This window comes from Diabrotica undecimpunctata, chromosome 1 (genome assembly GCF_040954645.1).
Source record: "Diabrotica undecimpunctata isolate CICGRU chromosome 1, icDiaUnde3, whole genome shotgun sequence".
Lineage (NCBI taxonomy): Eukaryota > Metazoa > Arthropoda > Insecta > Coleoptera > Chrysomelidae > Diabrotica > Diabrotica undecimpunctata.
Window position 1 is genome coordinate 123,029,471 of NC_092803.1, and position 26,812 is coordinate 123,056,282.

The 26,812-nt window shown below is 32.2% G+C and overlaps 1 protein-coding gene across 1 annotated transcript in view; it reads left to right on the forward strand.

Annotated features, from left to right (window-relative positions):
- LOC140431447 (piwi-like protein Ago3) overlaps positions 1–26,812 on the forward strand; it is a 79,322-nt gene that overhangs the window by 31,195 nt on the left and 21,315 nt on the right. The window contains exons 2-6 of the mRNA XM_072519378.1: positions 1,676–1,855; positions 3,974–4,337; positions 10,992–11,340; positions 15,508–15,762; positions 19,438–19,644. Of these exons, the coding sequence (XP_072375479.1) occupies positions 1,676–1,855; positions 3,974–4,337; positions 10,992–11,340; positions 15,508–15,762; positions 19,438–19,644 (1,355 nt within the window). The remainder of the gene's footprint in view (positions 1–1,675; positions 1,856–3,973; positions 4,338–10,991; positions 11,341–15,507; positions 15,763–19,437; positions 19,645–26,812) is intronic.

The following is a 26,812-nucleotide window of genomic DNA, read 5'->3' on the forward strand; positions in this document are numbered from 1 at the left end:
CGCCTGAAAAATATAGAATAAAATGGATCGACTCGACTAAATTTTTGTTGTTCAGACATGTTTAGTTACTAAATTACTCGCTACTCGACTAAAATACTAGCATAATTCGAACTAGTCTTAACTGTCTTATTTTTACACAGTTGACAACGACATCTATAATAGAGGAATGTGATGGTCCAGGAAACCGTGGTAGCTGACCATATTTTTGTATATTATGCATATGTCATACAATGGCAGTACCACCATTCTTCGAAAATATAAGTTACCATGTTTGTAACCATATTGTCGAGCAAGAACCCACGCGTTACTCATACAAACATCAAACATGTAGAACAAAATGGGTATATACCATTTCTTTTTTCTAAGTCCAATACGATATGCTGAGTTATGTCCGTCTAATAAATCGACACCTCCCATGAAGGTATTGTATTTTTTAATAACGTTATGTTGGGTGATTTCAACTTTTGTTTTAGCTGCAGCTGAACACCTTAGTGCTTTTTGAATCGGTGCTATTCCAAATTAATTTGACAGCAAATTCACAATATTATTATCGTTCCACTGTAGGGCTATTATTTTTTTATCTTCTGTTAGGAGGCTCTCGTATGTTCCTCTCTCTTTTTTTTTTCATTTCATTTTTTGCTGTGAGTGGGCAGTTTTCCATTCTATCCCGTCTAACAGTACCTGTTGCTCCAAAATTCATCTCTTGTAACTTTTCCATTAACTTTATGCTGTTGAAATAGTTGTCAAAAAATAAAGAAAATCGTAGATCTTTAAAATTTTCTGACAAACAATTTGCAAATGTAAGTACAATAGACTCTAGTACGCCATATTTGTTATTGTCATCAGTTTCTGCCGTTCTTTCTTTTTTTCCTTGATAAATATCCAAATTCACGCAATATCCGCTAGTTGTAGCTAAAATCCAGGCTTTGTAACCAAAGCGAATTTTCTTTCCCTTTATATATTGCTGACAACCATGCCTGCCAAAGAAGGGAATCATAGATTCGTCAATGGAGAAATTGGGTGGTATAGGAGCATATCTGACAAAATTGTCATTAACCGTATCCATCAAAGGTCTTACAAGTGTCAATAAAAAACAGAAAATTCCAAATGAAGAAATTGGAATACAGTTCACGCTGTAAACGCTTAACTTGCATGATATGAAACAGGAATAATAACACAACCCAACAAAATGAAGAAATTTGGTGCTTGAGAAAAAACGAATTTTAAATATTTTTGATGCTGTGATTTCAAAAAAGTCTTATTTTTTCATAGTTTTTTTTTAATCGATTGTATAATTTTAACTTAGTTTGGAAAGATATACACAAAGGCACCTGGAAATTACCAAGACAGACTTACAGTAAAAACATAGATCATGTTATTGTAGACTCTATTCGCTAATTGTAGAATATTCGCTTGCAATTAGATTCATCGGAACTAATAATATATTATGATATTTTTTTCTTATATTAGTACTTACATTTAATAATTTTCACAGCTTAATATGTCTATTTAAGGGAGATTATCATTACTCTCACTATCAGTGCTATTTTATGAATATTCGTAAAGAAATATCTATCAATATTTAAATGTAATTATAAATTGCTTATAATTGTTGTTCGTAATTTGTTGTTAGTAATTTTTTACCAAATAATTCATTTTTCTAATATTATTTTAGGTGAAGCTGGTAAACCCCTGCGGCTATCTGTCAATTACATTAAATTAGACTTAGAACAAGATAGGGGAGTTTATGAATACGAAATCAAATTCAATCCCGAATTAGATGCGAAGAATAAGAGGTTCAGAGCTGCTAATGGAGTTATAAAACAACTTGGCATGGCCAAAGTATTTGACGGGGGTAAGGTATATTATTATAAAATTAATAACGAGCTAACGTGACAAATAAAAGCAAGATATTAACACTATCCTTTCCTCTGACCTGTTTCCAGTCGTTGAGTATTTCCTTTTTCGTCCATTCATACAACCATTCATTTTGGCTCTCCAACCATCCAGGTGATAAAAACGGCCGCCAGTTGGCCACCATATAGCTTATTAGTGATATTATATGACACTATGTCCGCTTTAGAATTTTTTTGCCGAAGCCGAAGTTCGGTCTCCGGGTGTCTTACGCCGAAGCCTAAGGTGAATAAAAAATATATTATTGACAAGGATAACAATTTAAATTATTTAGACACGAAAATATAAAATTATAATATATTAAGTATCATACTTAGGCCGTAATGCTAAGAAGAGGTAAATCTATTAAAGGTTGAAAAAATCCTCACGTTTCAGAGACAAAGAACATGCTGCATACCTGATGTCGAGAATGGGCGAGACTGATCTCAATTTCGACGGCATCACTGGATGTTTTACTTTATTAAAGAAACGATAATACTTACGATAACGCAACATGAAACAAATAGACGAAAAGTTAAAACAAAATAATGTATTATTTGTGTCTATCAATAGGTATATGATAAATATATTGTGTACAGTATGCCCAGGATAGCAGTAGACGTGAGCTGAGCGCAAACCAAAGGAGGGATGCAGAGTTCGTCTGTGGCTTAAATTACAGGGTTGCCACGGTTCTTACAAATATCTGATTTTGTGTGTTTGTACAGAAATGTTGTTTACATGATCATTGTTTTGCAAAAACAGTTTGGAACATGACTGCTTTTTGTTTCTCTTGGTTTACTGCGATTTTAGATTCAAACTTCTAGCTGCTATTGAACAATATACAACGTAGCCACTGATAGCGTTATGTTTGTGAATAAGTGAAATCTACTCATCTGTTTTTGTTGTCAATACTGCACGCTGATTGTCCAACTGTGCTATTTTTCTTTCAAACACAGCAAATATTTGGTTGTCATTTGATGATTATTGAAACACCTCCGAGAGTCAAAGCATGTGATACTCGGAGGTTTTCTAATTATCGAGTATAATGTTAATTTTTGGGAATTCCCCTTAAAATGCGGTTGGTTTGTTCGCGCTTAATTCGCATCGGTTTGTGTAGTTGTTTGGAACGTTATATTCTTTGTTATAAACAATTGAAATTATTTTTTTGATATTTATTTTCGCGATAACTTCCGGTCGTCAATATCATTAGCCGATGTATGTAAAAACGGGTTGTGTTATTCCGGGAGTGACCGAGGAGGGGAAGCATAGCCTTCTTATCGTCTACGCACAGAGCGAGAGTTTTTAATTTCATTTAAATTAATTTTAATTTTAATTGAATTCGATTCAATTAGATTCAATTCGATTTTATTCGTTTCAGTTCGATTCAATTCGATTTTATTCGTTTCAGTTCGATTCAATTCGATTTCATTCGATTAATTTTATTCTGTTCCTTTCCGTTCTATTCAATTCGGTTCCATTCGATAAATTGTATTCAAATCTATTCCATTCTATTCAATTCCATTCGACTTCTTTCGATTCCATCTTTTCCATTCAACTCCATTCGATTACATTCGATTCAATTCCATTTGATTTTCTTTGGTTTGATTCCATTTGATTCGAATCGATTAGATTGGATTCGATCCCATTGTATTCGAATCGATTTGATTCGATTCTATTCCATTTTAATCGTTTTGATTCAATTCGAATCGATTTGGTTCGATTCGACTCCATTCGATTCCATTCAACTCCATTAGATTACATTTGATTCGATTCGATTCCATTAGATTCGATTGTATGATTGATATGTTATTGTTTGTACCTATTGTAATTTTATTTGTTTTAATTTTATTTTAGTTTATTTCAGTTTGATTTATTTTATTTTACTAAGAAATACGCATGTGACTGCGTTTACTACTCCACGTTGTGTGTGGTCGCACGATCTGTCGTTTCATTGCATTTCATCACGTTTCTTTTGTTTTTATTTTTTCACACCTCTGCGCCATCCACGTATTAAATTGTCATGTCATTATTTACATGTATTTTTATTTCAAAATAAGTTAATTTTTTTCAAATTTCATAGGTAACACTCTCTATCTTCCCCAACAAATAACGAGCACATCTGAAACTTTCACAGTAAACGATGAGGACAAAACCATTTCGGTAAAATTGATTTATAAAAAGAAGAAAAATATGGCGGATCATGACTGTCTTCATTTATATAATGTGTTATTTAAACGCATTATGAACAAATTAAAATATACAGCTATTGGTAAAAACTACTTTGATACAAATAGCAAACATTTGGTTCCGCAACATAAATTGGAAATCTATCCAGGTTTTGCCATTGCCGTCGATCAACAAGAGGATGGGTTGATGCTGTGTCTAGATCCACAGCATAGAGTTTTAAGAACTCAGAATGCGAACGAACTCCTTCGCGAACTAAGGTTAGTAGTTAATTATTGTTTAATTTAAATAAAATGTCAAAAATAACACAAGTTTTTAAACACATTTTATATACAGGGTGTGCCAAACTTCTGGTTTTCTTTTGTTACGGCTATACTATGTAATATATAAAAACAGGTTTATAACAAAAATGATGTCTTTCAAAGACGTCTATAATTTAAAATTATTTTCTATTATACAGGGTTAGTCAAAACAACGTTTTTTTTTTAATGAAACACTCTGTTTATTAACCCATTTTCGAGTATACTTTTTAAAAATATTAAAGGAAGGTTTTATAGTTTTAAAGTTAATAATTTTCGAAATATATACACTTTTATTGAGAAAAATGGTAATGTTTAAAGGTTTTGTGGATTAGGTTTCCAAGGTAATAAATTTGTAAATGGCATGTCAAAGTTTTCTAGAGTATAGTCATTTTTAAATAATTGCATTTATTTGATATCTAACCATATAATGTACAGTGTGATAACTAGTTTCGAATACCACATTTTCTCATTTTTTAATAGTTCACCCTGTATATTAGTATTGTATTTTGTGAAAAATATTACAACCTTTCTTTTGGTATGAGGCTATACATATCTAGGATGCTTCGTTTTGTAGACATTTAAAAAAGAACTATAGATTTTATGATTTGCAGATTTTTTATTAAACATTTTTTTGTAACAACAAAGACAATTATATGTTTTATGAAAAACAAAAATTATATGAATGATAATATAACATACGATAATATGAAACATACAGTGGTGTCAAAAAGTCCTGCATCACCTAAGCGCCTTATAATTTTTGAGGTTTAACACAAGTTTTTTGTATATTTTCGCTAATTCATTTTAAGTTTGTGCTTGTAATTAGCATTATCGGTATACTTTCTAATGTTTTTTTTTATTACTAGCTCACAATTCTACAGAAAAGATTAAAAAGGGATTTCCCATAATCCGAGAAAATTATGAGGTGATTTATTAAGTCGTTAAAGGAGTATTAAATTGAATCTTATTGGCAAATTTGCCACATACTTTGACTGTATAAACACTGTAGTTACCCTAACACATTTATTCGCTCTTGGATTTTTGATAAAAAGGTCGAAATGTCATCCCAGACCAAACAAACAAAATTATCGGACGAAAAGCTTTTTGAAATTATTTTTCACCATAAAAACGACAAATCTAGTCGCGAAATAGCAACTATAATCAATCTACAGTAATTAGTGTCATTAAGAAGTATGCTGAACAAGGAAAATCGACCACAGATCGCTTACTGGCCGACCAAAGAAAACTTCTGTTTGGGATGACGCTGCGTTAAGAAGAACAAGTCTGGCAGACAGAAGCCTTAATTCCATCCAATTGACGAAGCTGTGGTCTAAATCTACAGGTGTAAGCGTGTGCACTTCCACTATGAGAAAAAGACTGCTTAGTTTTGGACTTAGAGGATGTAAGACACGGAGGGAACCACTGCTTTCAGAAAAGCAAAGATTGCACCGTTTGAAATGGTCCAAGGAACATCGAATCTGGACAGCAGAGCAGTGGCAGAGTGTACTGTTTAGTGATGAATCCACTTTCAATATTAATAATCATGCTGGAAATGCCTAAGTCAGAAGATTTCCTGGTGAAGAATTTTCTCCAAAATGGGTTCTTCCCACAATTAAACATCCAACCTCCGTTATGATATGGGGTTGCATGTCCGCTCAAGGAGTTGGTTGCTTACACGTTGTCTCTGGGATGATGAATGCTACCAAATACATTGAGGTACGACAGAATAAGATGCTGCGTAGGGGAAAAGACCTGTTTGGCGAAGAAAAATTTATTTTTCAGGATGATAATGTTCCTTGCCATAGAGCAAAATTGGTTAAAGCTTGGATGGAGAGTAATGAAATTGATAGGATAGACTGGCCAGCGCAATCCCCGGACCTCAATCCCATCGAGAATTTGTGGCAAAGGATATGAAACATCGTTTCCAAAAGCAAACCCACAAATAAAACGAAAATAATCGAATCTCTAATCCACGCTTGGCATCACTGTATTTCCATGGAAGAACTGCAAAAATTAATAAATTCTATGCCAAAAGATGTGAACTAGTTATTAAAAACAATGTAAATAGCCCAAGTTTTGTAATATTGAATAAAAAAATTTCCGAACTACATTTTTTTTATTAATCAAAATTTTTGCTGTGTTTCAATTATATCAATATTCAATATTGTGTTTAAGTGCTTGTTTGATGTAGATAGTAAATGGTTAAAAAATATTTAAGGTAAATGCCTTAAACTTCTATTTTCATGTATTTGGTAAGGTGATGCAGGACTTTTTAACAACACTGTACATTAAAATATCAAAGATTAAAATCAAAACGTATATAGTAAAAATTAGTTGAATGAATAAATGTTCATACTAATAATATATAAATAGTACTTATCATACTAATAAACGTAATCAATACCCATAAATTAATTATTAAATTAAATAAACAACTAATTTTAAAACCTACCCTAGTAATTTTTAGCAAATAAATGAATTTATGATCGCTTCCCTTTACTAAATGTATAGTTAGTTAAATTGTAATTACGAGTAAGATCAGTTAAATAACTTTTTAATCCAACTACCCACCTATATTTTGATAACGTGTAAAGTGTGCTTTAAATTGAATTAAAGAAACTTTAAATGGATATGTCCAAATATTTATTAAAATAAATAGTTTATATTGTAGTTGTGTTACAAAAGCTTGTGATATTGTTGTAGTTGCATTTTTTGTAACAAATTTTTATATTTTAAATATGAATTTTTCAACCTAAGTTTTGGTGGACATGACATTTGTATAAAAACTTTTAAACCGTTTCGTTCCTTCGGACAGTGTTCAATATTTAAAATAATTAATACAATATGGGATTTTAACGAATGAAAATGAATTTTGAGTTATGTTACATGTAATATAAGATCCACAAATAATTACGCTCCAGTTGAGCAATAATACAGAGTTAAGTGCAACGATATTTCAAAGAGCTATAAAGAAAATCAAATTTCTCCCATTTTAAATTCAGTGGCATCGGGAATTAAATAAAACTGATTTTCAAAGAAGGAATTTTTTTCTATTCTATCGCATATGGTCGGAAGAAGTGTTACGATAAAACATAAATTTTTTGGAAAATATTTTATTTTTTGGCGAATCGGACATTTTATCGCAATATGTTTGTTAACAGACATAATTATCATTATTACTCGATAAAAATCTTTTTCTATTTTGAGTTCCGTCCATCGAGCAAAAAGACAAAAGAGGGAATCTAATCGTAATGAAAAGGAGACCAAAAAAGTGGCCTCTGATGGCTGACATATCCGGAAATGCGAATGCGCCAAATTAAAATTTCATGACACTTCACAATAATCATACAGTGGTGGAGGGGTTCTAATTTATCTATTTATTTGTTATATTACATAATATTAATATTACATAATATTAATACATAATACACTTAAAATACCTATTTTAACACTAGAACACAATAAAGTTTTAATTAAATAATAACAATAATAGTCTAAAATGTGAAAAAATTGTTAAAAAACTTCAATAGAAAATACAAATAATCTTTCATGTGACAGTTGGGACAAATAATCAGACATCAGTAATAACATAACCCAACTAAATTTGATTTCTTAAACAAGGAAAGAGTCTCTCTTTCCTTGTTTAATGTGTCCTCTCAAAATGGCACTTTCTGTCTAACAATATTTTTGCCCCACTACCTTTACATTCCCTCTTTTGTCTTTTTGCTCGATGGTTCCGTGTCGGACCAGGGTAGTCGTTGACTGTTTGGGGAGGCATTGTTTAATCATAAATATGTTACTGGACCTTACTCCTTCGACCGAACGGTTACTGGCAATCAGTATCATAGGTTTTAACAGACTATTTTTAACTGGCTTTGGGAACTAGGCGAAACATGTGGTTTCAACATGACGGAGCACCACCACATCGTACAATAAATATTAGACGTGTGCTAAATCAGCCAAAGTTGGATCGGATATGGCGGTACTGTGGAATAGTCTCAAAGATCTCCAGTATTAACTCCACGGGACTATTTTTTTTGATACATCAAGAATATAGTATACAACGACGATCCCACAAAACTGGATAATATGAAAATTTGTATACGTTGGACCTGAAATGCTACAAGACCTTCGACAGTCCTTTATCAACCTTATATGACTGTATCTTATAATCGGCAACATTTTGAACATTTAATAACATAATTAATAATGCATTGATGAATATAGGTTATCAGTTAGATAAATATTTTTACTACCATACATGTTTTTTATCTTTGGTTTTTGATTTATGCTAATAAAATTGTGTTAATTTTTTTATAATTTTTGTTGTATAAAATATACAAATTTGGAAATTTTTTTACGGAACATAGGAGTTTTAATACAATAAGTCAGATCCCCTGATTTGCAATTAACCAGTGTAAATTTGAATACAACGTCGCGATGTTTTATAATTAATTCATTTGTTCGACTGGAGTCCCTCTCCAGTCGATATCCTACTACCGTACCTTCGCAAACGATCATGGTCAATCCATTTGGCGATGCCGCCAGGCAAGTGTTAAAACGAGACACAACTTGTTGAGTGCATGTGAATTCGCCAAAAAACGTACATTTTTACGTAGATATGGAATTAAAAATATTATTTAACTAAAAAAATTGTTGTTTTATTGCCAAAATGGCTTGAAAAAAAAGTAGATTTCTAAAAATAAAAAGGAAATTCAAAAATAAAATAATAAATATTCAAAAACAAAAATTTAACGTAATAGAGGTTCAAATATTCCACCTCTTTCTGCAGAGCAAAAACGGAATCTGTTGTACAGAGATACTCTCATATTCCTTAACAGTTCCGGTCTATTGCTCTCACAAAGATGAATTATTTTCCCCATCCATAACGTTAAATTCCGTGCTCTTTTAAAGCCATGTCGATAAACCCTTGCTTTCAAATATCCCCAAAGAAAAAATCATTTGTGGATAAGTCTGGTGATCTGGGAGGCCACTTGATCGTACCACGAGAAGAAATTAATTTATGTCCAAAAATGGTTTTTAAATAATTTTGAACTGCACGTGTATTGTGAGCAGGACAGCCGTCTTGACGAAACCAAATATCATCAAAGTTGACAGGAAGTAATTGAACTGGCGGAATACATTGATTTTGCAACAATTCTAAATATTTATTGTCCGTTAAATTTCCATCAATAAAAAATGGACCGACGACATAGTCCCCCAAAATACCTATCCAAACAAGTTTTTGGGGATATTGTGTTCATACTGGAATACTAAAGTATTTATTATGCCGAGGCCAATCTCGTACGTCGGAATAATTATGTTTTCGATGTAATGAAAATGTCAAATCCTAGGTAAACAAAACGTTTTTAAAAAAATATTCATTTTCATTTTGTTTATATATCATGAGCTCACAAAATTCCATGCGTTTGAAATTATCCTCGGCTAATAACTCTTGAGTAGTAGAAACTTTAAAACAACGGTAACCGTTTCGTTTCAAAATTTTCCTGAGAGTTGTATTATTTATGCCAATTTGTTCAGCAATGGTTTTGCTTGAACAAAGATTACTAGTTTCAGCAACACTACAAACATCAATTTTCCTATTTTCGACAGTTTTGTATACAAAACCAAATTCAATTTTTTTAAAAATACGACTAATAGTTGATTGTGTCGGGATTGGCCTATCTCCATATGCACATGTAAATAAATTTATAATGCCACGGTACGAGTTACCCACAAAAAAACATTTTAAAATTTGTACCTTTTTTCTTTTGTATACATGGTTATAAACACTAATTTATTTTTAGCATGTGGCATTATAATGAGAAAGAGAAGCAATCGTGTTTGCTAGGCCAGTGATTTTCCGTGGAGCTATTGGCAAATCGGTAGATATATCCGGCAGAAATCGGTAGATCTCGGTATATTATGTACACCCTGTTAAATTTGAAATTGTAAATAATACTTGGAATAATTAATGTACTAAAGTATAAATTTAACAGTTCAAATAATACCTAATAAACACAAACAAAATTGATGTTCATAAAACATTATTATTATCTGCACAAAAATACAGAATTACGAATATCCCAAACGGAATTTCAGGAAAAATTGGTAGACGAAACAACACTATCCGTATGCCACATACGCTACTACAAACCGCAAAGGAGATGCAATCCAGTGGAACAAATAAATTAGTTATAAAACATCGCGACGTTATATTGAAATTTACACTGGTTAATTGCAAATTAGGGAATCTGAGTTATTGTATTAAAAATCCTATGTTTCGTAAAAAAATTTCCAAATCTGTATATTTAAGATGTAATAAAGGGATTCATAGACTGGCCGAGCGCACCTATAAGTTTACGTCAAGTGCCAAATGCATTTAATAAAATTTATCTGCCATGTGTTAAAACTGGGGCGAAAAGGAACATGTTAATCTCATTTTTCACTAAACGCATGAAATAGACATTTGTTATTTTACCAAGCTCCTTATGTAACATATACCAAATGAACTAAACTAAACATATATTGTAGATATGTTTCGATAATGTATTGCAAACCATAAAATGTGATAAAAATTTGATTATAAAAAAATCTACATTATACTTTCAGGTCCCAACATCGAGATATTCAAACCTACCAAAAAGTGGCCAGTGAATATATAATTGGATGCTGTGTTTTTACCAAATACAACAATAAAAACTACATTGTCGACGATATTGTTTGGGATCAAACTCCACAGAATACTTTTCCTACAAGGGACGGAAACAATATATCTTATGTCGAATATTATAAAAATCAATATAATATTACTATATCAGACTACGATCAACCCTTGTTAATTAACAAAAAAGAGGTACCGGTACAGGGAACGGAACAGAAAGTTGAAAGAGTGGTTTGCCTCATTCCCGAAATTACGCATCTTACCGGACTCACAGATAACATGAGGAGTGATTTTAAGGTATTTTTTTTAAGTATATAACAAATATATATTGTGGATTCATTAATATTTTCGCGTTATGTGTAGTCTGTCGACGCACAATCAGGTATCGCATTAATCGCTATGATCATATCGGCCTTAATTGCTATGATCATAGTGATCATATTTTGTTTTTGAAACGATACGTTTAATTAATACGATTCATTTTTTGGCAAAATTGCCAAAAATATTGGTTGCTGTAATTTTAAGGTAAGATTTATTAAGCAAAATAATTTAAAGCTTTGTGTTAGTTTATATTTACTTCATTTTCATGCAAGAAGTTTATTTTAAAAATTTATTGAGTGCATGTAGATGACAATTGATTGGATCCCCTGTCGCATGGCGACGGACAAAATCACTAGTTTATTATAATAGCCGCCATTATACCCATTATACAGGGCGATTCTTTGGGAGTTTCAATTAGACGTTTTAGAGAAAGTTGTTTAGTGAATATCTGAAAATTTAGGATATGGGGTTTTGGGGTATGCCCAATTATTCTAAAATATTTAGAGGCTTCTACCAGTTGCTGTTATACCGGAAGTTGACTTCATTATTTTAAACATGCCCTTTATATTATTGCGGATTTCGTTAGAACTGTTCTTGAGAACTCTCTCAATATTTGATTATGTGACCTAATACCAAGTGTTTTACGAGATATGACTAATTTTATCTTAGAACAGTGTCCGATTTCACGGCCTGTATCTTTATTAGTAATAAAATTGCAAACATTTTGTTTAGTACAATTTTTTTAATATTGTCTATTAATAATTAATAATTTCAATATTATTAATATTGAAACTTTATAGATAAAATAATGTTTGATATACAAGTTGATTCAAAACGTGAACTTACAAATTTCTCATCTTTCTAAAGAGCTTTAATTGTTCCTTAAATTTTTTTAACAACTTTCTATGCCTAGAAACAGTTATTGAGATATTTAGCTTTTAATGTATAGATTAAATGTATTATGATTTTGATTAATATTGTATAACGTGCCATGGAAATTCTAGCTGACAGTTCCCAATTCACATAAATTATACACCGATAGACAGACTTACATTTTTAAGAACTGATTACTGTCAACTAAAATTTTCATGACACACTATACAATAATAATCAAAGTCATAATACACTATACATTTAAAGCTAAATATCTTAACTGTTAAATTTATGTGTAGAAAGTAGTTAAAAAAACAGAAAAGAACAAAGAAAGTTTCATCAAAATAAAAAAATATTTAAAACGATTTGTACTAAACAAAATGTTTGCAGTTTTATTATTTATAAATATACAGGGTGTCAAATTGGACACTGTTTCAAAATAAAATTATGAAATTCAATTTAAATTTCATAAAAAACGCCGTGAGCAACGTAGAGGTATTTATGTGGCTTTCATCGATTGCGAAAAAGCTTTCGATAGGGTACAGCATGGAACGCTTTTGAACATATATTAAGAACCAGAGGTATTTATGGTATAGACCTACGTATCATAGAAAACTTCTTTTGGACACAGAAAGCAATCATACCAGTCGATGGGAGATTAACCGACGAATATTACATTCAAAGAGGAGTCAGACAGGGATGTATTCTATCTCTGCTGTTATTTAATATCTACTCGGATATAATTTTCATATAAGTCAGAAAAAACGAATGAATCATATGAAGAATATAAAAGAATAAGAACTGAAACTCATCAAATGGTAAGAAAAACAAAAACAGACAACAAGAATAATAGCGACAAAAATAAACTAACGAATATCTCTGCAAGAGGAACAGCAAGGATTTCGGACAGGAAGATCATGCACGGATGCAGTTTTTGTAATAAGACAAATAAAAGAAAAGTCGCTGGAATACAACAAACCAGCATATATGTGTCTGATAGATTTGAAGAAAGCGTTTGATATAGTGAGAATTCGGGACGCCATACATTTATTATATGAAAAGGGAATATCACTGGATTTAGTAAAAACCATTGAGAATATATATAAAGATAACATAGCTATGGTAAAATGTAAAGGAAAACTATCGCAACCTATCAAATATGAAACAGGTATTAGACAAGGAGATTCGCTGAGCCCATTAATATTTAATCTGATAATGGATGAAATCATAAAGAAAGTTAAAAAAAGAAGAGGATATAGAACGGGAGAAAAGGAAATAAGGATAATATGCTACCCCTACGACGCCATAATAACAGCCGAAAATGAAGATAACCTACAAAGATTAATTAAAGAATTCGAAGATACGGCACTCATATACAACATGGAGATCTCAACAGAGAAGACTAAAGCGATAGTGATATCAGCGGAACCGAGACGATGTAAACTAGTCGTAAATAACAAAATAATAGAACAAGTGATGGAAACTGAATACTTGGGAATAAAACTGTCAAACTACGGAAAAGTGGAAGAAGTACAAAAACAAGTGAATATGGCAAACAGAGCAGCAGGATGTCTCAACAACACAATCTGGAGAAACAAATACCTTACAACGGAAACGAAAACCAGGATATATAAATCAACAATAAGACCGATAATGACGTACACAGCGGAAACAAGAGCAGATACTGCGAAAACACAAAGACTACTGGAAACAACAGAAATGAAAGTCTTACGAAAAATAACAAACCAAACTCTAAGAGACAGAGTAAGAAGTGAGGAAATACGAGCGAGATGTGGTATAGAGGAAATAAACGCGTGGACCAAAAGAAGAAAAGTGGAATGGAATCAACACATCGAAAGAATGGCAGAAAATAGAATAGTACGAATAGCAAGAGACAAATCGCCAAATGGAAGATCATTGGGACGACCGAGGAAAAGATGGTCAGACGTCGATTGAGGCTAAAAACCGAAGTAAAACAGGCATTTTGCCTATAAAGTAGGAAGAAGAAAAAGAAGGATATAATTTTCAAACAGGCTTTGCAAGATTGAAAAGACTCGGTGTGAGTGAGTGAAAATAAATAGTGAATTTATTAATAATCTTAGGTACGCTAACAACATTGTTATTTTATAGGATATATTTCAGGGCCTTCAAGAGTTATTGGATCGTCTAAAAACGACATGAAGAGTAACGAGTCTAAAAATGAATGCTTCCAAAGACAAAATTTATATTTAGCCGCCACCCTCACGACAGTACTTTCCTACAGATATATCAACAAAACATTGAGAGAGTTACTCACTTTAAATATCTGGGATGCTACATTACAGACCTACGTTTCTAAAAATGAAATCATTCAACTGTAATCACATCATCATCACTGGTGCTACAGCCCTAGTCCACATCATCCTTCCATCTCACTCTTGGTCTACACCTCTACTCCTATTTCCTACTGGTCCGCTAATAGGGTTTGTCTGGATGGGTAATTTTCGTTTGCTCTTGACACATGTCCAGCCAATCTAAGCTTACCTATTTTTATGAAAGATATTACATCTCTACCATTAACTATTTCTTTATACTTCTCATACAATTCGAAATTATATCGCCTTCTCCAAATACCATTCTCACAGATTGTACCTATTATTCTGAGTAGTATTTTCCTTTCGAAGATGAGCAGACGATTTGCCTCTGTTTTGGAGATGGTCCATGGTTGCAGATGTTTCTGACTTATATGTCAGCACAGCGTTCTATATATTGTTAGTTTGACCACATATATTCTGTAACCACAGTTTAAACCTAACACTTCGTCAAAGAATGGCCAAATATAAGAATGATCAAATGCCATATTTGGTCAGTGTTCAGGTAATCCACTTTTCTATTTAACGAATCCTGGAAAGGGAAAATCTAAAGTATTGTCATTTTATCCGCGATCAAATGATCTTCCTCTGCTATTTAATTTTACTAATTGAACTGTAAATAATAAATAACAGAAAGTAGTAACCTTTTTAAAAAAATCTTTTGCCAACGAAACAATTTTCACTTTCACGCGCGTAGGGGAGTTTTGAATTGTAAGATTAGCTATTAGGATTATGAAAACCTCATTTATTTCGATTTTGTAAGTAATTTAAAGATAATACTATATGTTCCTAGTTGAAGAGTAATTTCGAAAACTAAGTTAGTCTAGCTGTATAATTAAACTAAAAATTTTACCTTATATCTTTAGATGATAAAGCGAATAATATATTATTTTATAATTTTGTTTGTAATTTTAAACAGGTTATGAAAGATGTCGCCCAATTTACGCGAGTGACGCCAAACCAGAGGATAGCTGCATTAAGAAAATATCTGGAGAATATAAATAAGAACGAAGAAGCTAAACAAATTTTAGCCGATTGGGGACTGAGAATTGCAAACGATACCTTAAACGTGGGTGGTCGAAAATTAGACAATGAAATAATTTATTTCGGACAGAATCAACAGTTCCAAACGAACAATAACGCTGATTGGACGCGACCGTCGGGAGAAAATCAGGTAAATTTCTTAACTAGTTTTTTTAAATAAACAAATCATTTAACTCTTCAAAAACCTTACTAAATTAACTATGTACAGAAGAATCCCACTAATCCGGCACTATTGCACTATTAGAAACCAGAAGGTGCCAGATTATTGGAATGTTATGATTACTAAATTGTATAGAAAAATTCATAATAAATAAAATATAGCATTTCATAAAGGGAATAGGTACAACTTATGTATTTGTGTTCATGATCTACAATTTTTTTTATAACTAACATATCTCACCTTTAACTAAATACGTACTTAGTTTTAAGTAATCCCTAATTGACGTTTCATTTGTGCAACTTGTAGTTCACTGCTTCACATATTTCTTCATCTGTCATAATTTACTCTGTTTCTTCGGTCCCTCCGAAACAAGAATTTAATCCTTTTTCACTTGTCTCGAATTCTGATTGTGATAAATTTTGAAACCAATCGGCAATGGGTAGATTATCTTCAGGATCGCATTTTTCTGTTTCTTATGATACAGCGTTCATTGTCGATAGTTTCCAACTTTAAAATCTTGTCACACCTTTGCTTAACTAAATTTTGTCTAAATGGTTTTTAGACTAGACCTAGATTTTTATTCCTTCACGACGATAGTCTTGAATTTTTTTAGGTAATGTCTCCTTCACAAAATCAATAACTTCTCTTTCTGTAATAATACAATTCCTATTTTTTTTTATATACACTTCTCCAAGAAATTAACGCACCACTTTGAAATATTAAAATATTTTATTAGCGTTAATAAAAATTTCCATTGTAATGTTATATTTTGCAAGCCCCTTGTATATGCTATTCGTACACTCTACATTTATTGACTGTGTTTTATCGCTAGAGTTTTTTTGCAACAAAACAAAAAGAAGCAAAAAATGTACTTATTCTATAAATATACTAATTTCCAAGTGTTCAACGAATTTTATTCGGCTACTGTTTGATTGTTGATTATTGTTAATTGTGTTTATTAGGGAGCGTCAATCACGTAATTTAACCCAAGATGAATGTGCCCAGGCATTGATACTGTCGGAAGAAGGTTGGAGTTACCGGAGAATTGGTTGTCGGTTTAATGTGTCCCACATATCCGTCTCACGGGTGTTAGAAAGATTCCTCGAAACAGGGGATCCTACACCTAGACCAGGGCAAGAACGAAACCGGGTAACTACCCGTATTCAAGATCGTTTTTTAAGAATTTCTGCTCTTCGACAATGTTTTGTAACACAACGAAGTCTACAAATTCAGCTTCGAGACGTACATGCTATACAAATTAGTACTGAAACTGTTCGCCAGCCACTTAGGGAATACAACTTAACACCTAGGATTGCCGTCCGGGGTCCTCTATTAACTGCAGAGCATCGAAGGGGGAGACTACATTTTGCCAGAGAAGACGTTAATTGGTTAGAGGCTGACTGGGAACAAGTGCTATTTACTGATGAATCCCGATTTTGTTTGTGCAATAACGACAGACGTGTTCGTGTGTTGCGACCACCCATCGAACGATATGCTCAGTGTAACTTCTCACACACCAGATTTTTGGTGGAGGATCCGTTATTGTGTGGGGTGGTATTTTTTTGACCGCACCTACGGATCTAGTGGTCATAGAAAATGAAACTGTTACAGCTGAAACGTACATATTGGAGATCCTGGAGCAATATATATTACCATTCGCTCCTTATATCGGTGAAAATTTCTTACTAATGCAAGATAATGCCAGACCTCACGCTGCACATATCGTCAGAAATTATCTAGAATAGGTAGAAATTAATACTATGGAATGGCTAGCACATAGTCCGGATTTAAATCCGATTGAAAATCTCTGGGATATCCTTGGTAGGCGATTAAAAGCGACACCGATCCAACCAAACAACTTACAGGAAGTGGGAGAGAGGCTGATCCAGATTTGGAGAGAACTAGACCAAAATGAAATACGGCAATTAATTTTAAGTATGGGCCAACGATGTGAGGCTGTTATACGTACTAGAGGTGGAAACACTTGTTATTAAGACTTTTTTCATATTTTAGTTTACTTTTGTTATCATTATTTTTTTAGAATTTTCCTTTTTATTTTTTTTTCTCCTGTACTTCAACATGTTCTGATGATTAGACAAATTGTTATAATTACTAATAAAATGTAGAGTAAATCTGGTGAAGTTTTATTTTTTAATCTTTGCCTGTTTACAAATAAAATTGAATTATTGAAGTGGTGCGTTAATTTCTTGGAGAAGTGTATTAATGTTTATATGCCTTAATGTTCGCAATAATAGAAGTCGTGATATTTTGGGTGCCAAATCGTCAAAATTTATTTCGGCTGCGACTTTCTTGAAGATTGGAATTTCATTTCGGAAAAAGAAAGAATAACTTTTCAACATACGTATCCTTCACTTTGTTTGAATTGTTTTAGAAACCTGTGAAAACTTCTCGTAGACGCTTTGAACAAATCACTACACTATTTTTACCTTCGATATTTGTCAGAACGCTGTAAAAACGGGTTAACCCAGGTCGCATATAATATAGTAGTGGTGTTTTTCAATGTACATCAGTAATAGCAATATTAAAGTCGTTATCAATAAACCAGGTTTTGATAAACAACGTAACGAAAACCATATAAACAATGGCGTTTGGAATTTTAAAGAAGCAGTCTAAAGTATCTAATGTTGAATCATTTGACATTCCAGGGATATTGCATTAGTTACAAAATTTGTAATTAATGCAATAATTTCACTCACTGATTCTGATAAATTGATTTTGAAAAAAATGATTATTGTGTTTAATTTGAACATACTGGGTGCATACTTTGTCGTTTTGTTACCTCATATAATTCGGTATCTAAATTAGTTAGTTGCCTTACAGTCGATTCCACATGTTTGCTTAGAGAGCGCGAGATTTCTTAGAGCTAGGGAAAGAATAGTACATAAATATAATTTTTAAAAATTCTCCAATGCAATTATCGTTACCTCTAACTCTCACAAAACATTTTTGTACCCGCTGGCAGACTAATAATAACTAGGCATCACCATTTCTTGGAATTTAGTGTCTACAATTTTGAAGTTATACTATAGTTGTTCATTTATGTATGAGTAGCACTCTCTTCTAGGTATCCCCTTCTTTTGCGTTAATATAGCTACACCACTGTGATCTTTCGATTTGATTTACTCCACTGGATATAATTGTGTAATCGTCCAAATGTTTTATTCTTCGAAGTTTCGTTTTTGTTTCAGGTATATGATCTTAAGATTTTTTAGTTCGTCGTTTATTTCATGTTCTTTTGTTTTATGTACCATTTCCAAGTATTTATGTTCAATCTATACATTATTGTGATACTCTTTCTCTCCCCCTCTCTCTCCTCTCTCCCCCCTCTCTTTCCTCTCTCTCTTCTCTCTCCCCCCTCTCACTCTCTTTTAGTTTGATTCTTCCGTGTATTGGATTGTGGATGTGCCATCTCTGGGCACTTCTACAGGTACTCAGGTACCTGAGCAAACCTTACTACTTTTCTGCAGCAGTTTTTCATCTCTTATTCATCTCTTCTTCTTGATAACCTACTGACCTCTTTTTATAATAGGTTTATTTATGATATAACTGTATACCTGGGCAGCAAATGTATACACCACTTTGAAGCACTTACGCATTTCTTAGCTTTTCAAATTTATTTTGTAGGTGACGGGACCAGTTGATATGTACAATTGGATAGTTTTTCATACAGACCGAGACAGAAAGTATGCATATGACTTTGGAGATTTAATGTGTAGGCTAGGAAATGTAATGGGGTGTCACATTAGTAAACCGAAAATGGTTAAACTTCCCTCCGATACAAACGAAACTTACATACAAGCCTGTCAGCAACATATTGATAAAAATGTTCAGGTAAGTTGAATTTATCAAATAAAAATTAACTAACCGATAAGTACATATCGTCGCCTCAAAGCAACAGTAGGATATGTAAAAAAATGACTCTTGTGATATTCATGTCAAATGATTCCAAATAAACCCTTCTGTTGAGTGGAACACTAGGATAAATAAAAAGTGATATACTTTTTTCATAATATTACATATCCTTGTGTAGCTTAATTCCTTTTAGCTCAAATTTTATAATGCAACACTAAGACAACATACATATCATACCATTATATTTTGTCGTTCACACATTTTGGTCATCAATATTAATGCAACACTAAGTTATCTTACGCACATATCCTACTGTTGCCATGTACTTATTGCTGAGTTGCGATTACGTCTTTGTTTATACTATCCAGATTGCGGTCACAATTTTATCTTAAGTAATCTTAAACAATAGTTCTACTACATTGATGTTAAAAGGTGTATGTTAAAGAGTAAAAATAAGTAATTCGGCCAATTTAAATTGTACAAATTATGGGTATCTAGAAGTCAGTATTTAGTGTATTTAACGAACAAAATAACACCGATTCTGAGTTGTTATCTGGAATTTATAAAGCACAGGAAAAAGGTAAGTTAAATTCATGATAAATTCCATTACTATTTACCATTACATATTACCATTACTGATTTTGATTATTTTTTCATTTTGTTTGTTTATTATATTTTGGAAAATAGGTACGTTCATGTTATTATTTATGTAATAACATGTTTGAACAACAAAATTGTTTGTTTTTTGTATTGAAATGTGTAAAATTTTAAACAAAACTTTAGTGCAATATAAGTTTATATAACAGAAATTTACGGATATCGTTAAAAAACAGATTATCTTTGAGAGCAACAGTAGGACAACTAACTTTTTTTCCAATTATTTTTCACTTTTTTATGAATTACTATAAATATTTATGTAAGGCCTGTAAAGTTATATACTCAAACAAAATTTCATGTAAATCCATTCAAACATAAAAAAGTTATTCAAGTAATGAAGTTTCGTAAAAATTTCAATTGCGTTTTTCTCGAAACTACATTTTTTGACATATCCTACTGTCGCTTTGAGGCGACGATATCTTGTGATATTTATTAATGAATACATATTTTTCATTGTCTTTAATGGGAGTTAAGGACAATTTCAGTTTAAAATATGATTATTTTAATTTTTCTATTTCCACTTATGAAATTGTTCTCAAAATCCAAATTAAACAAATTATTTTGTTTTCTTACTAGGTAATACAAAACATTATTTCTAATAATTTAATTTTATCTGCCTTATTTATATTAACAATGCAGGCATATATTATACATTTTAAAGTATAGCTGGACACAAATAGCTGAAACCTTCAAGGTCATTCAATCCGATAAATCGAGGAGTGGAGTATTCAATTCTATGAAAGTGAGAGAAGTTTTAACATCCATTTACTTAACATTAGGCACTAATTTTAGTCGGGTTTCAACGTTGCCAGATAACTTCGTAATTCGTGAAATAGTCGTTTGTAGAGTTTTGAAGCCGTTTGTAGAAGCTTGTTAAATCATATAGTCTGTTTTAAAATTTACTCAACAGGAAGCAGAAGGAAATGCTCCTCTTATTGAGTTATTTAAAATACAATTGATTATATATGTATATTAAAAAAATATATTACTGTTTTGCAAACTTAGATTACAATTTTTTTCATATAAGTCAAATATAAAAAAGGTGCTCTTATATAAAGATCTTAAATAATCGAATAAGAGGAAAAATTTTATATAATATTAAATGTTTATAGATGTCAGTTTATCCAGAGTCAAGAAAATCGCTAAAGGAGGTCGTAAGGTTGAAAATGGAAAAATCTTTGGATTCTCCACACCTAATAAACGACAAAAAAGTTATTAAAAATACTGCTAGATACAGGTGACCAAGATATATTATCAACAAGTGCTCACGATTAAAAAATTGATCAGAAATGTTTAAACGAAATGAATTATGCAGGAGTTAGAGAAAGTGTAAGAAGGGAATTTCACAAACTTAGGTTTCACTGAAAAAAAAATCGACAATAAAAAACTGTTGATAGAGAAACATGAAATTAGAAATTTAAGGCTGCAATACCTGAGGGACATTAAGGAAGCATGAGAAGCAAATAAATTTATAGTGTTCTGATAAGACTTAAATATTATCAAGTCATATTTCAAAGAAATATTGGTATGATACAAGCAATAGTGGACTTAGAAAACCCGCGTCAAAAGGGCAACGTTTGCAGGAAATGAAAAAGGTTGTGTTACTGGATCTTATTTGAGGTGAAAGTCGACGTCAGAATCTGGAGACTACATAATGACATGAATTTTACAAATTTTAAAAAATGGTTGAAGAACAACTTTTTGGTGACTTGGCTCCAAATAGTTTAATAGTGTTGGATAATACACCATACAGGAAGATAAATGTCCCACATCTTCATCGAAGAAATGTATTATGTGGGAATGGCTTCGAGAAAAAATATTCAATATTCTGCTTCCATGTTGAGACCTGATCTGTATCTGTATAACATATTAAAATTGGATAAACCTCGTTATGTAAAATAAGCAATCGATAAAATTATACGAGCACAAGGACATGATCTATTTAGACACCACACTCCAGATTTGTACCCTATTGAAATGGTTTGGGCAGCTTTGAAGTCATATGTGGGAACCAGAAATGTAGACTTTACATTTTAGTCACTACAGCAGCTATCGGACGATTTTTTTCAAACATTTAATGCAAACAATAACTGACACAGTTATCGCAACTGAACGTCAGTTAATATTAAAAGAGTCACTAATTTATGTAGTCATGGATATTGTTATCGATGTGGACGAAGGCTCAGCAGCGAAGATTTGCACTCAAATTCGGACAGGCGAAAACATGTTGATACTATTTGAATAAAAACCGATAAGTATATTTTTATAAGCTTATTACAATTACCGTTTAAAACAATTTATTTTACCTAAATCTCGCAATTCTCACTATAACAGAAATTTAGCTTTCTAATTTAATAGACTTTTGTTCATTTTAATGATTATGACTGATAACTTCACCTAATAACATATTTTATCAATTATCTCAAATTTTTAAATTCTCTCGTTGGTAATTCGATTGTAAATCATAAAGGAATGTAGTAGGATCTGGATACCAATAATACATGAAGAAATCAATAAAACGAAAATACCACTATTGTAAGTCAATAAAATATCTTCTTCTTCAAGTGCCATCTTCGTTCCGAAGGTTGGCGATCATCAGGGCTATACGTATTTTCGAAACTACTGACCGAAACAATTCGTTGCTGCTACAGCTATACCATTCCCGTAGATTCTTTAGCCAGAAGTTTCGTCTTCTTCCTATGGACCTTTTTCCTGCTATTTTCCCTTGCATAATTATTCGAAGCAGTTCATATCTTTCGCCTCTTGTAATGTGTCCCAAGTATTGCAGTTTTCGTTTTTTGATCGTAAATATGACTTCCTTTTCTTTATTCATTCTTCTCAAGACCTCGACATTTGTGACTCTCTCGGTCCATGATATTCTCAGGATTCTGCGATACATCCACAGTTCAAATGCCTCTAATTTTTTGGTATCAATCTTTTTCAACGTCCATGACTCCATTCCGTAGAACAGCACAGAAAGTACGTAACATCTCATCAGGCGAAGTTTCATTTCAAGGCTCAAATCTCTTCCGCAGAACACTCTCTTCATTTTAGTGAATATAGATCTGGCTTTTTCTATTCTTATTTTGATTTCTGCTGAGCTATCGTTGTCTTCATTTATAAAAGTGCCTAAATATTTGTATTTGTTAACTCGATCGATAATTTCATTGTGTAAATATAAATTTTGGACATTTTGTGTTGATTTCGATATTACCATAAATTTAGTTTTCCTTATGTTCAAAGATAGTCCATATTCTTCGCTGTAGTCTGCTATCTTATTCACCAATGTCTGTAGCTCTTCAAGTGTTTCTGCGATTAGAACGGTGTCGTCGGCAAATCTCAGATTGTTTAATCTAACACCATTTATTTTAATACCTACGGATTGCTCAGAGAGTGTTCTATTCATTACGTCTTCGGAATAGAGATTAAACAGGGTTGGTGACAGTATACACCCTTGTCTCACACCTCGCTTTATTTCGATTTCTTCAGTGGTATTATTCTCTACTCTCACTACTGCTTTCTGATTGTAGTACATATTTGCTATTAGTCGGATGTCTCGTTTATCTAAATTCTTTTCTGTCAGGAGTCTGATTAGGTGATCATGCCGCACTTTATCAAAGGCCTTGTTGTAATCTATGAAACACATGAATACATCTTGATTTATGTCAAGACATCTTTGAGACATAACGTTCAGTGCAAACAACGCCTCTCTTGTTCCAAGTCCATTTCGGAATCCAAACTGGGTATTATTGATGTCCATTTCCAGTTTTCTGTGTACTCTAGAGTGTATAATTTTCAGAAATATTTTCAGTACATGGCTCATCAGACTGATTGTACGGTAATCACTGCATTGTTTGGCATTTATCTTTTTTGGTATAGTAAAAAAGGTGGATAAAAGCCATTCTTGTGGTATTTTTCCTGATGTATAAATGCTATTGAAAAGTTTAACCAAAATGTGAATCGAGTCTTTTTCTATTAGTTTAAGGATTTCCGTTGGTATTTCATCTGGACCTGGGGCTTTACCATTTTTCATTCTTTTTAGTGCGTACATTACTTCTTCTTCCGTTATTTCTGGACCTTCGTCTCCTTGTATGTTACTTAGCTCAGATTGTTGTCTATCATCTGCAAAGAGTTCTTCAATATAGTTTTTCCATGTCTTCAACTGTTCTTCTAGTTCTGTTATTATGTTTCCGTTGACATTGTACAGGGTATTTGGCTGCTTACGTTTTTGTGTACCTGTAAGTTCTTTCACTTTTTTATGTACATTAAAAATATCATGTTTTGCCTGCAATTGCTCTATTTCTTCATATTTTCTTTTATAAAAATCTTCTTTTGCTATTCTGATTTCTATTTTGATTTCTTTCTGTATTTGTTTATACCTTTGTTCGTTTTTTCCTTTCATTATTCTCCGATTGTCCATGAGAAGAAGGATCTTATCAGTCATCCACCTTTGCTTTATTTTTGGTTTTTCTTTAGTCAGAATTTTCTTCATAGGACCTGTTATCGCCATTTTTACGTTTTGCCATTTTTTATCTATGTTGTTCGTTGGCTGAGATGTTTCTTTTTCATGAAGTATTTTGAAATTATTATTAATACATTTTTGCAGTTTCTCCTTTACCTCCAGGTTACATAAATGACTGACGTCTATCTGATTTGCTCTTCTTTTCTGCTCCAATCTTTTTAGTTTAATACTCATTTGCGCTATTAGAGGGTTATGGTCTGAAAAGACATCTGCGCCTGGGTAAGCTTTAACGGATTTTAAGGAGTTTCTGTATCGTTCGTTTATCAGTAAAAAATCAATCTGGTTTCGAATTATTCTTTCGCCATTGTCCTGGGGTGATTTCCACGTATAAAGTCTTCTCTTTGGTAAGTTGAAGAATGTATTAGATGCAATCATGTTATTCTCCTGGCAGAATTGAAGTAGTCTGTCACCTCGTTCATTTCTTTTACCGAGTCCGTATTCTCCTACATGTTTTCCACTTTTTCCTTTACCAATTTTTGAGTTAAAATCACCTAGAATTACGGTAATGTCTCGTGGTTTCGTCGATTTTAATACTTGATTGATTTCTTCGTAGAATTGTTCAATTTCGTCCTCGGATTTATCTGCAGTAGGTGCATAGATCTGTATGATATTTAGTTTACTTGTGTTTGTTTGTAATTGCAGAAATAAGAGCCGATCTGATACTGGAGTAAAATTAATGACCGACTGCATCATAGACTTAGATACGAAAACTGCTACGCCGTGTCTGTGTTGGGTACTACTGTTTCCGGAGTAATATACCATGCCATTTGTTGTCAAAAAACTGCCAGAATTTGGCCATCTTGCTTCACTAATGCCTAGAATGTCGACATTTAATCTTTGCATTTCTTGTATTATATTATGCATTTTGCCTGGATCATACATACTCCTAACATTCCATGTACCAATTTTTAATACTCTCTTGGGTGTTTTTCTATTTTTTTTAGGAGTAAATAATAGGATAATTTTTTTAGGAATAAAATATCGAGAATACATAATTTATGTTTTAAATATAAACTATAAAGAATTTGTCACATACATGTAAAAATAATTACTTACCATGTCGGGGTAGTATCATGAGTTTTTTCCCAGTTTTTCTTTATGATTTACACTGGAATTAGTAACGGGAGAATTTTACTGCCGTGATTGGGTGTGATTGTCATTTTGTAGATAAATCACGTGCTATGATATTCCTGACGGATACTCTCAAGTTAAAGTTAATTTCATGTAATTGATTATCTTCCAATAAAATCGTCTTAGGAATGCTCCTCAAAAATGTTGAAAATATCATTTTAAAGTATCTACTTTAAAATATATAATATCTGAATCAATATTAGAAGAATTTGTTGTATGTATTTCCAAATAACAAAACAAAATAATTTGTATTTTGAGAACGATCTCCGAAGTGGAGATCGAAACGTCAAAATAAAAGTATTTTAAACTGAAATTATGGTTAACTTCAGAAGAATAAATATTTGTCACCTTAATATTTTGACTATAACCGAAGGGAGTTTGGTCTCCTTTACTGATATCTTCTATCGTTTATTAGAGTTGTCAGAAAATATACATAACACACACAAGCACAAGGCCGCTGGAGAAGATATTACTGCAATGAAATAAATCCGACCTACAATTGGCAGGACATCTGATCCCGTCACTAGAAACAAATATTATTCTTGAACATAATACATGATCGTATAAATAAAGAATTGTAAGAAGGAATAGATGATAGTCGGTTTGGATTCAGAAACGGACTAGGAACCAGAGAGGCGTTATTTGCTTTTGATGTGATAGCTTAAAGATGCATGGATATGGATGTGCGTGTTTGTTACGTTGATTTTGAAAAAGCATTTGTCAAAGTAAGACTTAGTCGTAAATATTGGTCTTACACAGTGTAAGAACAAGACCCCGACACAGCCACAACACAAAGGCTACTTTAAACGGCAGAGATGAGAGTACTGAGAAGAATTA